At 40.7% G+C, this 15703-nt stretch overlaps 3 protein-coding genes across 3 annotated transcripts in view; 1 reads left to right on the forward strand and 2 right to left on the reverse strand.

The window, feature by feature from the left end:
• The window catches only part of LOC6903442 (lysine-specific demethylase 7B), a 66453-nt gene that overhangs the window by 5160 nt on the left and 45590 nt on the right, over positions 1–15703 (forward strand). The window contains exons 2-3 of the mRNA XM_002132285.3: positions 5126–5722; positions 8542–8903. Coding sequence (XP_002132321.2) covers positions 5302–5619 — 318 coding nt within the window. The 5' untranslated portion in view covers positions 5126–5301 and the 3' untranslated portion in view covers positions 5620–5722; positions 8542–8903. The remainder of the gene's footprint in view (positions 1–5125; positions 5723–8541; positions 8904–15703) is intronic.
• Positions 10576–12703, reverse strand: LOC6903441 (sialin-like). The gene is made up of 5 exons (XM_002132284.3): positions 12546–12703; positions 11852–12486; positions 11405–11783; positions 11082–11320; positions 10576–11013 (listed from the first exon to the last, which is right to left on the reverse strand). Exons 1-5 carry the CDS (start codon positions 12592–12594, stop codon positions 10858–10860), a joined length of 1458 nt encoding a protein of 485 aa, XP_002132320.2. The 5' UTR covers positions 12595–12703; the 3' UTR covers positions 10576–10857.
• Positions 13298–14585, reverse strand: LOC6903440 (fibrinogen-like protein A). The gene is made up of 2 exons (XM_033380842.1): positions 13573–14585; positions 13298–13493 (listed from the first exon to the last, which is right to left on the reverse strand). Exons 1-2 carry the CDS (start codon positions 14532–14534, stop codon positions 13358–13360), a joined length of 1098 nt encoding a protein of 365 aa, XP_033236733.1. The 5' UTR covers positions 14535–14585; the 3' UTR covers positions 13298–13357.

Raw genomic sequence — 15703 nt, forward strand, 5'->3', positions numbered from 1 at the left:
TGTTATTATAATTGTTATTCTTGATTTTTATTGAATAATTGTTATTATAACTGTTATTTTTGATTTTTTGGAATAATTGTTATTATAATTGTTATTCTTGATTTTTATTGAATAATTGTTATTTTTGATTTTTTTGAATAATTGTTATTATAATTGTTATTCTTGATTTTGATTGAATAATTGTTATTATAACTGTTATTCTTGATTTTTATTGAATAATTGTTATTATAATTGTTATTCTTGATTTTTATTGAATAATTGTTATTATAACTGTTATTTTTGATTTTTTGGAATAATTGTTATTATAATTGTTATTCTTGATTTTTATTGAATAATTGTTATTATAACTGTTATTCTTGATTTTTATTGAATAATTGTTATTATAATTGTTATTCTTGATTTTTTTGAATAATTGTTATTATAACTGTTATTTTTGATTTTTTTTGAATAATTGTTATTATAATTGTTATTCTTGATTTTTATTGAATAATTGTTATTATAATTGTTATTCTTGATTTTTATTGAATAATTGTTATTATTATTAATTGTTATTATAATTGTTATTTTTGATTTTTATTGAATAATTGTTATTATAATTGTTATTCTTGATTTTTATTGAATAATTGTTATTATAATTGTTATTTTTGATTTTTTTGAATAATTGTTATTATAATTGTTATTCTTGATTTTTATTGAATAATTGTTATTATAATTGTTATTTTTGATTTTTTTGAATAATTGTTATTATAATTGTTATTCTTGATTTTTATTGAATAATTGTTATTATAATTGTTATTTTTGATTTTTTTGAATAATTGTTATTATAATTGTTATTCTTGATTTTTATTGAATAATTGTTATTATAACTGTTATTCTTGATTTTTTTTGAATAATTGTTATTATAATTGTTATTCTTTATTTTTATTGAATAATTGTTATTTTTGATTTTTTGGAATAATTGTTATTATAATTGTTATTCTTGATTTTTATTGAATAATTGTTATTATAATTGTTATTCTTGATTTTTATTGAATAATTGTTATTTTTGATTTTTTTGAATAATTGTTATTATAATTGTTATTCTTGATTTTTATTGAATAATTGTTATTATAACTGTTATTTTTGATTTTTATTGAATAATTGTTATTATAACTGTTATTTTTGATTTTTTTGAATAATTGTTATTATAACTGTTATTCTTGATTTTTATTGAATAATTGTTATTATAATTGTTATTCTTGATTTTTATTGAATAATTGTTATTATAACTGTTATTTTTGATTTTTTTGAATAATTGTTATTATAATTGTTATTCTTGATTTTTATTGAATAATTGTTATTATAATTGTTATTTTTGATTTTTTTGAATAATTGTTATTATAATTGTTATTTTTGATTTTTTTGAATAATTGTTATTATAATTGTTATTCTTGATTTTTATTGAATAATTGTTATTATAACTGTTATTCTTGATTTTTTTGAATAATTGTTATTATAATTGTTATTCTTTATTTTTATTGAATAATTGTTATTATAATTGTTATTTTTGATTTTTTTGAATAATTTTTATTATAATTGTGCGTGCGAGAGAGACAGAAAATCAGTCTGAGCGTGACGTCGGGCGCTGCGTAGCCACTGCAAATTGATTTGTTCCTTTTGGCTATAAAAATGATCCGATCTGATCCAGATTCAGCAACCTGATAGATATGGTCATTATTTATGATTCTGCGTTTTTAGTTTTCTCGAATGTGCAATATTGTGGATGCAACAGATTTTCGTCCTATGTGGGGGCGGAAGGGGGTGGGGCGAAATTTGGAGATATACGTTTTATAGTGAGATCTAACAGGAGTACGGACACTAAATTTGGTTACTCTAGCCTTAATACTCTCTGAGATTTGTGAATATCCCCAGATTTGTATCCTTTGCGGGGGCGGAAGGGGGTGTGGCGAAATTTTGAAACAAACTCGTCTCGGTCTGATATATTAGGAGTGTGGATACCAAATTTGGTTGCTCTAGCTTTTATAGTCTCTGAGATCTAGGCGCTAATGTTTTACTCTACGTGCTACGTGCTACGTGTGTGTTAGAGAGAGACAGGGCGAGAAAAAATGAAATTGTTTTCTTGATGCTGGCTATAATAATAATACGATCCAATTTAGATTCCGCAGTCTAAAAGATATGGTCATTCTCTACGAATTTGCGTTTTTGGTTTTCTCGTATCTTTAAAATTGTGGATGCCACAGATTTTCGCCCTTTGTGGGGGCGGAAGTGGGCGGGGCAAAGTTTTGAAATATTTTTGGAGCAGTGACATATCACAGAAGTCTGGATCCAAAACATCGTTGCTCTAGCTCTTATAGTCTTTGAGCATTAGGCGCTGAAGGGGACGGACAGACGGACAGACGGACGGACGGACAGACAGACAGGGCTCAATCGACTCGGCTATTGATGCTGATCAAGAATATATATACTTTATGGGGTCGGAAACGATTCCTTCTGGACGTTACACACATCCACTTTTACCACAAATCTAATATACCTCAATACTCATTTTGAGTATCGGGTATAAAAATGCTGGCCTATAATTATGCCATCGACAAGTCAATCGAATTAATAACTGACTAAAACTGATTAAAATTAAGAGAAAAGTACGGCGACAGGTGGTTTTGCAAATTTATGGTTCCCGTCAGCCCCTTTATAAGCCCTAGAATGCCCATGTTAATGTTTACCATGGCAGAAAAGTGCCCGGCAAAACTTTGGTTTAGGGTTTGAAACAGCACCAAGATCTTCATAGCCTGGGTTATGCATAAGAGCTACATCTGAGGGAGTAATGTTATTTTATTATTTTGACAAATTAAGGCACGTTTCTTTTTGCATTAAACCGTGACTGGAAGCTATTTTACAAGTATTACGTTCCTCGTTTAGCCGGAACCAATGGGAATGTCTCAATTTTGACCGTGGCCAATGGAGCGTGAAATAGTGCTCCGAAATAAACGTATAAAAGCCAACTGAATTCATCGCCGCTTATTCAATCGCCCGAAGATGAAGGTGCTGCTGCTGCACCTTGGCGTCCTCGCTTTCTTGGTGTTGGGCCAAGCACTGGATTGCCCGCCAAACCAAATTGAGTACTGCAACGCATGTCAAGATCCTAATATAATATCAGAGACTGCGCTGAAGGATTGCAGGCCCGGCTACCATATGATTGAAGGGTTCTGCCAGACCATGAAGCCAGCCAGTAGGACAGAAGGGACACCTTGTTTGCGCGACGAGCGAATGACCAAAGATGGACATTGTCGAAAAAGGAAGAGATCCTTCAAGAGTTGTCCCCATATCTTGCCGCCATCGAATAATAGAAAACCGCGTAGACGGAGGCAACAGTGAGGATTAAATTCGCATTTGGCGTGAAACAAGACCGAATCACAAGGCCACAGCTTACATAAGACCCACAAGTAAGAAAGCTATATTCGATTAGTCGACTATAGTGATACCAGCTTCAAGCTGCTTTAAATAAACCAAGCTGTTCCCAAAATTCCCCTGGTTTCTGCATATTCTGGATAGTTTTTCACGATTCAATATTCTCGAAATGATTTAAATCGATTGCGTATTAATCTCCGAAGTTTTCACCCACATTCTGGCCATTTGTTTGGCCTCCATTACAGACCCATTGACAGACACTAAGCTGAAAGCATCAAATTAGTCAACTTGATGGGCAATACATGGATACATGGAGTACATATGTATACACATATATTATTTGGAATAATTTATTTCTGTTTGCCAAAGAAGGCTATAACTTCTGGCTTTAATGCGAGTGGCCAATGCCAGAGCCAGAGCCAGAGCCGGAGTCGGAGCCGGAGCCAAAGGCCAACATGAATTTGTTTCAAAGTCATTTCGTGGGCGTGTTGGCCACGCTATAAAGGGGATGAGGCGCAATCACATATGGGTCTGGTGTGGTCTGGGTTTGGGGCAGGGACTTTTGGTCTGGCCAAGCATGAAGTTTCAAAATTCCTAGAGCTCCGCTGCTGCAGAAGTTCAAGCGATGTGCAATAGGCAGTTGCAGTTGCAGTTGCAACAAGAGGCACATACCGAAAACAGCGAACCAACAACAATCAACGACTTGTGCTGTACACAGTCTTCCCGCTGCTGGCTCCTACAGTTGTTGGTATAAACAAGCCAGGCAGGGGAATAGGGATGGGGGAGGGAGCTCTCCCGAGGACACTGCGCGCGCACTCGAACGAAGAGAAAGAGCGACAGATCCAGAGAGAGAGAGTGGTCTTCCCACAGGACCTGAGGACGCAGCTGCTTGGCATCCTGCCATCGCCGTTGCCCATTAGTATACAAAACGGCAGCGAATCCATCGTGTGTGCCACACAAGACGGCAGCACGACACCGCGACACCGCGACAGCACGACAGAACGGCCCCACGGCCGCAGAGACAACAGGCGGGGGCACCACCGCTTGAAAGGAGCGCCAAAATTCGCGTCAAATGAAGTGAAAAGTGAAAGTTGGCCAAAGTTTTGCAAATTTATTCGTCCTTTCAGCAAGGTGGGCCAGGTCGGCGGGCTGCCACTCTGACAGGCCCACGTGGCCTTTCCGTAATATTTCACAGTGAGATTGAATTAAACGCGTTGGCTTCGCCCTCCCAGGCGTGTCTTCGGCGTTGGCCATAACAAACCCACAATGCCACAGCCTTCTAAAACACGAATCGGGATTGGGTCTGTTTTGTTTTGGGTTAAACGGAATTTCATGGCCAACAAAATGAACTGTCAAGCATATATGTATATATGAGGCACATCCTGGGATGTGGGGTTTCTTCTTACCAATCATTTTCCTTTCAGCTCTTTGACAACTCGCCAAAGTAGGATAATTAGGAATCTGTTCTTTTGTGCGTTAGGAGGATCCTTCCGTTCCCCCATCCCCATCCGCCCCCTACCCCTGTTCTTCCCCATTGACCAACCATTTCCATTCCCTTTCAGTCCCTGCTGGTGCCTTGCTTTTATGTTTATTAACCTCTCAAATTGCTGGCCAGCAAATGTTTGCTCATTTCGGGCAAACTTTAACTAAAGTTTTCTCTTTGGTGTTGTTTTTTTTTCGCATATTTTTTGGAAATTCGGAAATTACCCTGATGAAGGAAAAACCCGAATTTGTGCGGCCATGAAATCCGCTGACTTTGATAACAAACTATAAACTGCATGGGGAAAATGCGCGCACACGAGGATACGCGATTGTGAAACTGTGAAAGTGCAATCAAATAAATTCCCCCAAAGAAAAGTGGAAAAGTACCAGCGGAAAGGTCAACCGTGGAAAATGTGCATACAAAACTGCGACAACATCAAAATCTGCGACAGTAACGGCAGCCACCACCACCACCACCAGCACCACCACCACCACCACCACCGCGACGCCCAAGACATAGTCGCAGTCGTTGAGGTCGTTGAGGGTGGAGAGAATAACGTCATCCATACATCCGACCCACACTACGAGAACTTTAAATCCAAACTGCAACTGCAGTCCGAGCTGAACAGAAAGAGGCAAAAGTCGGTTAAAGTCAAGGCACCCAAACTGTCAAACTTCAAGATTCTTATGTGCTGTTGCTACTTCATCGTTATAGTCATGATGATCTAAGAACAATTCCACCAAGAACTGCAAGCAGATAACCAACAAAATACTACACGAAACAATTACAATATAAAGCTACATTTTAATCTCGCCCTAACATAAAAAGCAGGTAAAATGTTATATGATGTATACTTTTGGGTGGTTCGATTTATATATGTTTAGATATGTGTATACAGTAGACGCTCGGAAATTCTCGAAAGACTCTAATTTGTTTGTAAGCAATACAGAAAATTATTTTGATTGTACATGATACAAATTTCAGTACTTCAGTTTTGACTCATATCATCTTGTTTTTTGGGCTTCTTCACCTTATACATTACGAAGGGCCAGAAGATTGGATATATAGTATGTTTACTTGTGTATGTCTTTTTTTTGCACCATTTTAGTAAATTGTTTGCGCTTTCAATAGCATGGTTATGAGAAATGGATTGAAGAACCAACCAACCAACCGAAGAAAGTTGGATTTGATCAACTTCTGACTTATACACTGGCTCTTCTGAACTGAACTGTCATGACTTTGTAACAAATAAGCGAAACCCCCTTTTTTGGATCAACGAAATTGCAGCAAAAGTAAAGAACAAAATACGCTCTGAAATTATAATTTAGGAGACTTTAGAGCAAAAAAAGTTTGGTTCTAATACGTGAAAGATTCTAATTTCTGAGATTTATAATTCCCGAGCGTCTACTGTATATGTATTCCTTATATTTGACTTGATTAGAAGCTAGTTTTAGATAAAAATATGCGCTTTTGTAGATCCCTCGGGAAGATCAGAAGATGACAAACGTGATGGTACTTACCTTTCTGCAGGGATACCCATTATTTATGGGTATTGATTGGCCCCCGCTTTGGGGCTAATCTAGTGAGCAAGGTCAACATGCAAATAATTGAGACTAGGCCACCACTTTAGCACTAGTTACTAGTTAGTAGTTGTTAGTCTGTCTGCTATTTATCGAATTATATCATTTTCTGTTCTGTTCTATTTTGTTTTCTTCTGTGAAGCAGTTCGATTTATTGAAATTAGTGCGAAATTGATTTATGGCGCAATATGTTAGCGCCGTCTTTGCACGCATTACGCATACGCTCTGGCTAGAGCTTTGTTTGTTGTCCTGTCCCTGTCCCTGTCCCTGTCTCCCGCTGATTACTCATACGACGCGTGGCACATTTCATGAAAATTGATTTTACACTGCGACAAAGCTAGCAGTACACACACGCTGAAATGTGTGAGCGTGTTTAAAGATACCCTTGCAGGAGGTATGCCGACTTAGTCCCTTTGAGTGTCCCGCAGACCCTATAGAGTCGGAACTATCAGAGCTGCATCACTATATACATTTCAGACAGATCACTCTTTGGTCAAAGAACAAATAGTTACAGGACTTAATACGTAAGGGTATCTAAGCCTGGGGTCCCAGAAAACTAAACTAACTTTTATTGTGATTTTCAATTCACATTGCTGACCTACATTTTGGACATGTGTGGGCGAGGCTCGGGTTCTGGTTGTTGTTGGTCTGGCCACAGGTTTGTAAAAAAAGAAGAAAAATACATATGGCCGCAGGGCATAATTTATGTGGCATGCAAATGCGTTTACGGCCAAGAAATTAATTAATCCAAATAGTCGCAAGTGTTCAAAGATTTCCCATGAATAATTGAAGGTGCATTTAAATTCTGACGAGCCCCTGAACGGTCTGGCAAATAATTCATTGTGTTTGGCCAAAGAATTGGGATTCGAATTGGAAGAGAGTTGTATGCCAAATTAATTGAGCCACATCTTGGTTATGTAGGTAGGAAAATACTCAACAAAACAATAACCTCAAATTAGCTCCAAGAATACGCATATAAAAAAGTATAAATATAAATTACTGGATTTTATGCTCTCCCATAGAGAACGCCCCCACATGCTGGTCTGCTCGTAAATGGCCATTTCTTTCGGGGGTATTGTCAGCTTGGAACTTTTCTTTTTATCATCGGACTTTATGGCTGAGGTTAATATGCATTTCGCGTGGCTCCTTCAGCTCCGGGCTTTTATGCGACTTTAAAGCCTTTTTTTTCGCGGCGGATAGCGCTCTTATGCAAGCCACTCCACCGACTCACATATGTCGTGGGACTAGCCCACAGAAAAAAATCCAAAATTCATTCAGTATGTGAAAAACGTGCATTAAATGCCCGAAAACACACAGAAAAAATAAAAATAGATGGGGAAACCCAAACTCAAGACCTCAACTTCGATGGCGTACGGCTGTCAGGCGGTGCCACAGCTGTTCCCACACAACCGAACAGAAAATAAGGGAAAGTGTTGAAAAAAGAGTCCCCCATAAAGCACAGTGTCCGCATCTTATTTAGATGGATAATGGATATCCATAGATACGGTTTTGATAGAGCTGTTGGACAGGAACTTTTGGGGGAAATCTTGAGCTGAGGAATGATCTCTTACATCCCGGGAGGTAGGAATTGCAACGCTTGTGCCACTGTGCAACACGAAGCCTTTTTTCATTCAATTTACACACAGTCGCACAGTCGCACAGCATATCTGTGGATGTGCTTTGCCCTTGTCTGCGTAACTAAACCCTTTATTACCCTTTATATATTTGTCTAACCCCACACAGAAACAGGGTCTGTATGTATAGTATACGAGTATAGTGAGTGGATCCTGTCGCATTGTTGCTGTTGTACGGCTCTGGCTACGTCTAGCCATTGTGCAATCAAATCGCTTGGTGGGCGTTGCTTTTGGGTTAGCGGCGCTTACGCGTGCATTTACAACAAATTAGATGAGGGATAATGGGTATAAATGCCTTTGGCTGACAAGGTCGGGGAATTGCTTTTTGGGAAATTAGATAAAGGGTACGTGTATGTGACTGGAATAAGATGCCAACGTATACAATATTATAAGATATACCCGAGCTAATGCGGTATTTTCCTTTGTCTACTTTCAGTTGCGAATCGATTGGTGTCAGTGGAATAATCCCGATGGATACATAGAAACGTATATGCAATAGAAGGAGCTATATTTTCGAATTGAAGCCAATAAAAATAGATAAATAAAGGCTCTAGAGGTGGTGTTCGTGTGTGCAAAGTGAATTGTTTCCTCATATCCATTGAAAAATCAGTTTTCAATTTGCGTGTGTCGAAGCCAGGCAAGTGAAAAGCTTTCAGCAAAACAAACAACAACAAACGCAACCGGTAACACCATGATAATTACCGCAATTCTACCGCAATGAAAGCGACAAATTGAAAGCGGCCTCTTGTGGACGGGCACGGCGAATGGCGCAGTTTATGGAACAATTGCTGACTTAATGTGAGTACTGTAGAACCCTACATATAGTACATATAAAAGGAATACTCGTATTGATTTCTATTTAATTGTTTTCACCATAATCATATTAGCCAACGGCTTGGTTAGCGCGTAGTAAAGGCATTTGTAATAGTCCAGTCATTGATTGGCCCAGGGACTGTTCCCAAATTCCTTGGAATACCCTGTCTGGAGACTTACAAATGCCTAAAACTTATATTAGTATTAATACTTCACACACGTATGCTCCATTGTAATGCTAGAAATATTTGCATATTTCATAATAAGACCAAAAAATGTTACACTCGTGGCACTGGGCGTATGCGTAATGCACAGTACGAGTGTGTGGGGCATACGCCCTGCGCGCCACTCGACCGAAAATGTTTGACAAACAACAATATTGAATGGCAACGTAAATTTTGTGAAATTTGTTGACTGACATGCGACAGTCGTCCCAGGGCTGGGCCAACAAAATGTTTCCAACTGAAAATCATAGACGGTCAACAGTCAACAGTCCACAGTCCACAGTCCTGTGATTGTGCCTGGGCTTGTTTGTTGGCTTGGCTTGTGTCCCGTTTGCCCCTTCCCGCCGAGCTTTTGTCAATGGGAAATCCAATTTCAAATTTTAAACAAGTCCAGGTAATTGTTTTATGGCACTCGGAGGAGCCACAAACAAATCAGGGCCCAAACTATAATCACAAGATTTATGCGAACCACTCGGCGCACTGAGGGGGTATTATAAAGTCATAAAGAATGTAAGAAAAACAAAAAAAAACAGAAAACAGACGCGACGCGATGCGACGCTCACTCGGCAATTTGGCTTATCGAAAAGCCAATAAATAATAAACCAAAGAGCTCGTTGCATGGTACATGAAAAGTAGATCAAGATTATGGGAAGGAAAACTTTGTGTTTTTTTTTTCTCTCCTTGTTTCCTATTTTCCTGTCAAAACCATACGTGAGTGTTTATCTCGTGGGGCTGTGTGTGTGTGTGTGTGTCTGTGTGGGACATGTTGACACTCTTTATGGCTTATTTGTTGGGCACATAAAAAATTCATCTAATTGGCAATGTCTGCATATTTGATCACACTAATGGAGGCCTGTCAATTTGAGCCACCAAAAGCAAGGGCCTCGGCATCCTTGGGAGATTCTGTTGCCGACAGCCCTGTGATTAGGATATCACGAATTCTATTGATTTTTTGCCAGACATTTTAAACTGGTACCGGCCACTTCGGAGAGGTCAGGAGGTCAAGTTTGTCAACGAAATGCCAAACCCAATGTGGGTAACAAGGTCGAGGTCTGCCACTGCAGATTGCCCACCGAACACGACTGTATGGACGATGGTTTGCTATGCGAAGACGCAGTCGTAGACAGAGAAAGAGACAGAGACAAGGACGAGGTTTGGCTCTGTCAGTGAAGTGCGTTAATTAAGTAATTCGCCTGGTCACGCTCACCTCTCCCCCCCCCTCCCAGAATGCGACACACCTTGAAGGGCCGCCCCGGCCCGGGTGAAAATCGATTTGCTTTCACTTTTCCCGTTCGTGTCGGAGCCACGAAACAAACGGTTTTCTGCCCAAAAATCGATGCCATTTTTAGTGCGTAACTATTAAATAAATGCCATAAAAAAACAGTGCCCTCAAATTTTAAATGCCTTAAACACAAATTATTTCATTGGCAAACTAGAAAATATACACCTTCTTGGGTTTTTTTTATTCGTGCAGAATAAATTTAGCTTGTTTTAAATCTACAGTTTTTAAAGGGTTTTGATTCCAAGGCTAGGATCTTCACTCGTCTAATCGTCCATAGACTGAGCTCCATGGACCTTGGTAGACTTTGATTGTTGGCGTTGTGTCAATCAAAATTTGTATCATTATTAATTGAAACAGAATTATATAGATATTGAGGATTTTGAAGGTGCCTCTATATGGGTCATCGCTGTGTGTTGCTTATTGGGAGATTTGATTATTTATTCTTGTTTTCTGCAGGCTTCTCTGTTTTGTTGTACATGGGATCATAGGGCTGAACGTCGGCGCTACCCATAAACCAGAAGGCGATGGACGACAGAGTCAGTATCAAGAAGGAGGCCCAAAATACTATACGCCATTGAACAAGGTTTTTCTGGAAAGCGTAGAGGGTGGAAATTGGTTTCGTAAAGAAACCAGGTTTTGTGAGCTTCGTATACATACATCTGGAGTTAGGAGCCCGATTATGGGAGGGGCGAAGAGTCCCGTCAGCGAACCGAGCCCATTGATGATGGCCGTTATGGTACTGGAATAGCTGGGGCTCACATCCAGGGCGGACAGCTTCTGACCAGCGTAGTAGAGGCCCATGGTCAGCATGGAGATTGTGAACAAGGCAACCACGAGCGCCTTGTTGCAGCCCCCATATGAGGCAGCTACCATGAAGAGGCCGGGGAAGAAGGCGGCTGCGGAGGGTAGCGATAAGTAAGGATAAGTAGGACGGTCTGTGTAGAGTGCAGTGCAGTGGAGTGGAGTGGAGTGGGACCTACACAGAAGTGTGAACAGTTTCCGCTCGGTGACCAGTTTCATCTTTTCCGTGCGAATGAGCCAGTCGGCAACAACGCCGCTGACCAAGGAAGCTATCCACATGGCGACGTAGGGAAGGGCGGTGGCCAGGCCGTTGGAGCGTATGCTAAACTGTATTACGTCGGCCATGTAGAGGGGCAGATTGGTGACCATCACGTAGTATCCCCAATCGTGGCCCATCTGACTAATGATCAGGCTGAGCATGGAGATGCTGATCAGCAAGGGCTTCCAGGGTATTGCAGGCTTGTTCTTGTTGACGTTTCCAACTGTTTCGGCCAGATACTGCCGCTCCGTGGGCTTAATGAAGGGATGGGCGTACGGGGAATTAGTGCAGATGATAGCCTATGGGAGAACAACAAAACAACAAAATAAACAACGTATTCGAACTTTTAAATACGGTCTATACTTACAAACACAATAAACCAAATCACAGATAATGCGCCGAATACATAGAACATGACAGACCAGTAAAAGTACTGCAGGAGGAGGCCAGAGCAGGCATTGCTCAATATGATGCCCATCGTACTGCCGCTGAAGCACAGGGTTCCCAGTGTGCTCCGCTCCTTCTTCGGCACCCAGGAGGATAGAAGACCGTTCAGTCCGGGAAAGATTGGACCTTGGGCAATACCCATCAGCACACGAAGGGAAATCAAATAATACGCCCCCAAGTTAATGGCAATGGGGCTGAGCAGTTCACAAATGCCCGTCACCCCCACGCAGAAGGCCACCACCCATTTGGCACTGTACAAATCGGCCAAAATGCCTCCTGGCAAATGAGAGATGATGTAGCCGAAGTAGAAGCTTCCTAGGATGATGCCCTTCTGCGTCTCACTCCACTCGTATAGTCCCTTATACGCCGCACCACCTTCCGTCACCTCTTCCTTCGGGCAAACGCCTTCTGGCAGATCATTGGTAGAATTCGTGGTGCGATTGGATATCGCCAATATAGTGATGGCATGGGACAAGGAAACGCGACAGGTGAAGGTGCAGATGAGGCTGAAGAATCCCATCAACGACAGCACGACACGTTGGGGCAACAGGCAGACTGCCCCATGGATGTGAGAATGAAATGCAATATGCATGCAATTGTGACATACGACTTACCCTTACTAACGGATTTCCCCCACTCGGGTCTGTTATCCTCTTGTTCCATCGGTACTCTTGAAAATTCTCTGAGAAATTGAAAAATGTACAAATGCTGTGTGTGTGCGTGTCTACAAATAGTTTGTGGGAAGTGAATGGAATTATACTTTGACGCTAAAATACATCCTACTCGTCCCAATGAAATATGGTTTAATATGGAGCATGGAGAGCTGGCTTGTGAGGATCACCCGTTGGGGGGACCTAACAAAAACGAACTAGGGATTTACCTTAGTAAAGAGTGCAGGGGTACTTATGTACCTCAGAACATAGACATTTACGCCTAGTTCTCAGAGTCTTCTACACGTTCATAGTTACATAAATCCGATTTTGTGTGCCCTACACATCGCGTATCACATCGCGAGAATCCATGTGCCATCCACAAGGTGGAAGATACGAGAAAATAGAATCATAGAGATCAATAGAAAGTAACGATATTCAGCAGAATCACATTGCGGTTGGATCAATAGCCAGAATTAGGAAAACCTTTTCCCCTGGCTGACTTTCTTGTTTCGCGCTTGCTCTCTCTGTCTTCCTCGTACAACGTGGCGCCCCCTGGTGGGATATAGACAGATCTCAGGGATATATATTGTTTATGTTAAGCTTAGGCATAACATTAAATATTTAGAAGGTGGTAAAGTGAGTCAGAACGTAAGGATTGGTAGATTTTTTTATATATACATATATATTTGCATATATATTTAACTATAAACATCTTTTAGCATTAATTGAACTGCTTTAATTACGAATAGATCATTTAAGAATCTATGTATATTCTATAGCGTTTTTGGCCTTATCATCATTTGAGAAAATGTAAGCGAGATTGTGAAGTCATAGTCTTTCCAAGTACCCCAAACAATGCCGTCACGCACTTCACTTGTACCATCTTTATAATAGTTTCCATTGAGATGACTGTATTATAAGAAAATAAGAAAATCACATTATAAGTTCAGAATAATTAATAGCGTTAAATTCGTAATAAAGTGAGTACCTTTGTGCGCAACCAGAAAACCACCAACCACCTCCATAATATTGCGCGCAATTCCCTTTCTCATTAGCGTCATTATCCCGGTCCAAAGTGGAAAATTTCATGTTCAGGTGATAATCCAGTGAATCGCCGGCTGTTCCTGAATATTTTCCCAGCGATATCAGTTCGTAGGATTCCTCCTCGCTCCCTATTTTGAAATCGTCGTAGCGAGCATACCTGGTGCTTCCATTAACATCTTGGAGTTGAATGTACAGCTCGTGAGGCTGGAGGAGGGTCATTCGATGGATTTTTTCCAGTCCCAGAAAGAAGTTCTCCCGGAGGTCGCCGAAACCCATTTTGTAGTCTGCCCAGCTCCGATTGAAGTTCTCGTTGGCGTTCACTCGCCTCTGGATGACAGTCCATCCAGAGGAATCCGATACGCAGGGAACTTGGAACGGCTCTATTCCCCTGACCTTTATCTGATAAACGCCATTTGGGGTGCCACTGCCACACGTTTCGGGAATGTTCTCTGCCGTTTGGTTGATTGCTCGATTGGTCGATAGCTGATCGTTCTTTTCGGCCAGCACTCCAGCAACCAGATCCATCTGCTCTCTGAGGCCCTTGATTTGGTTCTCTTTGTCCTTGATTTGGTTGTCTTTGTCCTTGATTTGGTTCTCTTTGTCCTTGATTTGTTCGATATTGTTTTTTATTTGCGTCTCACTGTTAAGAAGCTGGCTCTGCAAATTGCTAATGGTGACCTCCAATGAGTTTATTTTGTCTTTCATTTCATTGTTGGCATCGGTTGCTTCTTTCAGCTGGGTGAAATAATCCAGGAGGGGCTTTAACACTGAAAAACAATATCCATTGCACTGATCCCCGAGGCTAACTTCCGGCGTGACATGTATTTCTTGGTCTTCACTGGCGAGGGAGGATTCTCCTTGCAACAAAAGCCCATAGACGATGACCAAGAAAGCCGAGCTCCTCATGTTTCACTTGACTCTCGCACAGTCGATTCGAAAGCAAACTGAGTGAAATGGGTCCGATGCTCATGTAAAAATACCAATTAAAAATGTGCATGCGTATGTGCATCTGTTGCATTCCTGAGCCTGATAGCACAGTCATGATAAGAAACGTCCCTACAGCTACGGTGTGATCTCAAGCTATCAACTCAGTGAGTAGTATTATCTGTATTGATTGACTGTATTTGACCCATTTGCCCCACTCCATACAAAGTTTTTGGTGCTTTGGAGGCGTTAGCGGTTTGTAGAATCACAAGCAATATAATTTCTGTTGCTGTTTCCGCTTAGCCGACCAAAAATATGCATGAAAATTTCATTTTGGCCCTAAAGTTGAGGACAGGTAAGGGGTTCTTCTACACCTACACCCTACCCTGCACCCCACTCGCCCCCATTGCATTCGTCAGGGGTCTGCCTTCAGGGCTCGCCATTTGACCGTGTCGGAGGGGGCGTGGACTTTTCACTTTTCTGCTTTCACTTTTCTCACGGCAAAAGGCATTTTCCGCATTTCCATGACACATTTTCCATTCGCCTAGTTTGTGCTCCTTTTTTTTCATTGCACTCTTCCTGTACTTTCATTTTCACATCACTTGAAATGTTTCCCTTAATTAAAATTGGCTTTTGTGCTGGCAGGTGACTTGCGGTTGGCTCTTTCTCTTTTCTTTTTGGTAGGTCCCAGACCCAGACGTTAGTTGTTAATAAATCACACACCACCACCACGACGCTCCCCATACCGTACAGCGGCGACAGCGGGAACGCTTACATAATTTGTTAGGCGCGTCCAAGTCCGAGCCTGAGCCAGAGCCACTAAAAGCAATTTGCTGTTGAAGTAAATACGAACTCGTATTTCATGCCAGGGCCCCACAGCGGAGAGACATATGCAAATCACTATAGCGGTCTCTGCTTAAGTATGTTTTGGCATATACTCGAATCGTAGGACATACGTACAGTAGGAGCAGGCAAAAGCACGCTAATACACATAATATACTGTACATATATGTAGGTACTTTCACAGAGGAGCTCGTCCTTCTGGCTACGCTTTCTTAAGGAACTCCAAGTATCTTTGATTTACCACAAAGTCGACCTTGGCGACCTATATTCTCAAAAACAGGTCAAGAAAAAGAGTAAAAGCCTTGAAT

The sequence above is a fragment of the Drosophila pseudoobscura genome, chromosome 4 (genome assembly GCF_009870125.1).
Source record: "Drosophila pseudoobscura strain MV-25-SWS-2005 chromosome 4, UCI_Dpse_MV25, whole genome shotgun sequence".
Taxonomy (NCBI): Eukaryota; Metazoa; Arthropoda; class Insecta; order Diptera; family Drosophilidae; genus Drosophila; species Drosophila pseudoobscura.

What these genes read in the sequence shown, in the direction of transcription:
- LOC6903441 (XM_002132284.3), bottom strand. Translation starts at nt 12,594, where the DNA reads ATGGAACAAGAGGATAACAGACCCGAGTGGGGGAAATCCGTTAGTAAG. An exon ending in TGATTTGGTTTATTGTGTTT is followed by an intron (nt 11,784 to 11,851) that starts GTAAGTATAGAC and finishes GTTCTCCCATAG; the next exon opens with GCTATCATCTGCACTAATTC. An exon ending in GAAACTGTTCACACTTCTGT is followed by an intron (nt 11,321 to 11,404) that starts GTAGGTCCCACT and finishes TACCCTCCGCAG; the next exon opens with CCGCCTTCTTCCCCGGCCTC.
- LOC6903440 (XM_033380842.1), bottom strand. Translation starts at nt 14,534, where the DNA reads ATGAGGAGCTCGGCTTTCTTGGTCATCGTCTATGGGCTTTTGTTGCAA. An exon ending in TTTTCTGGTTGCGCACAAAG is followed by an intron (nt 13,494 to 13,572) that starts GTACTCACTTTA and finishes CTTATAATACAG; the next exon opens with TCATCTCAATGGAAACTATT.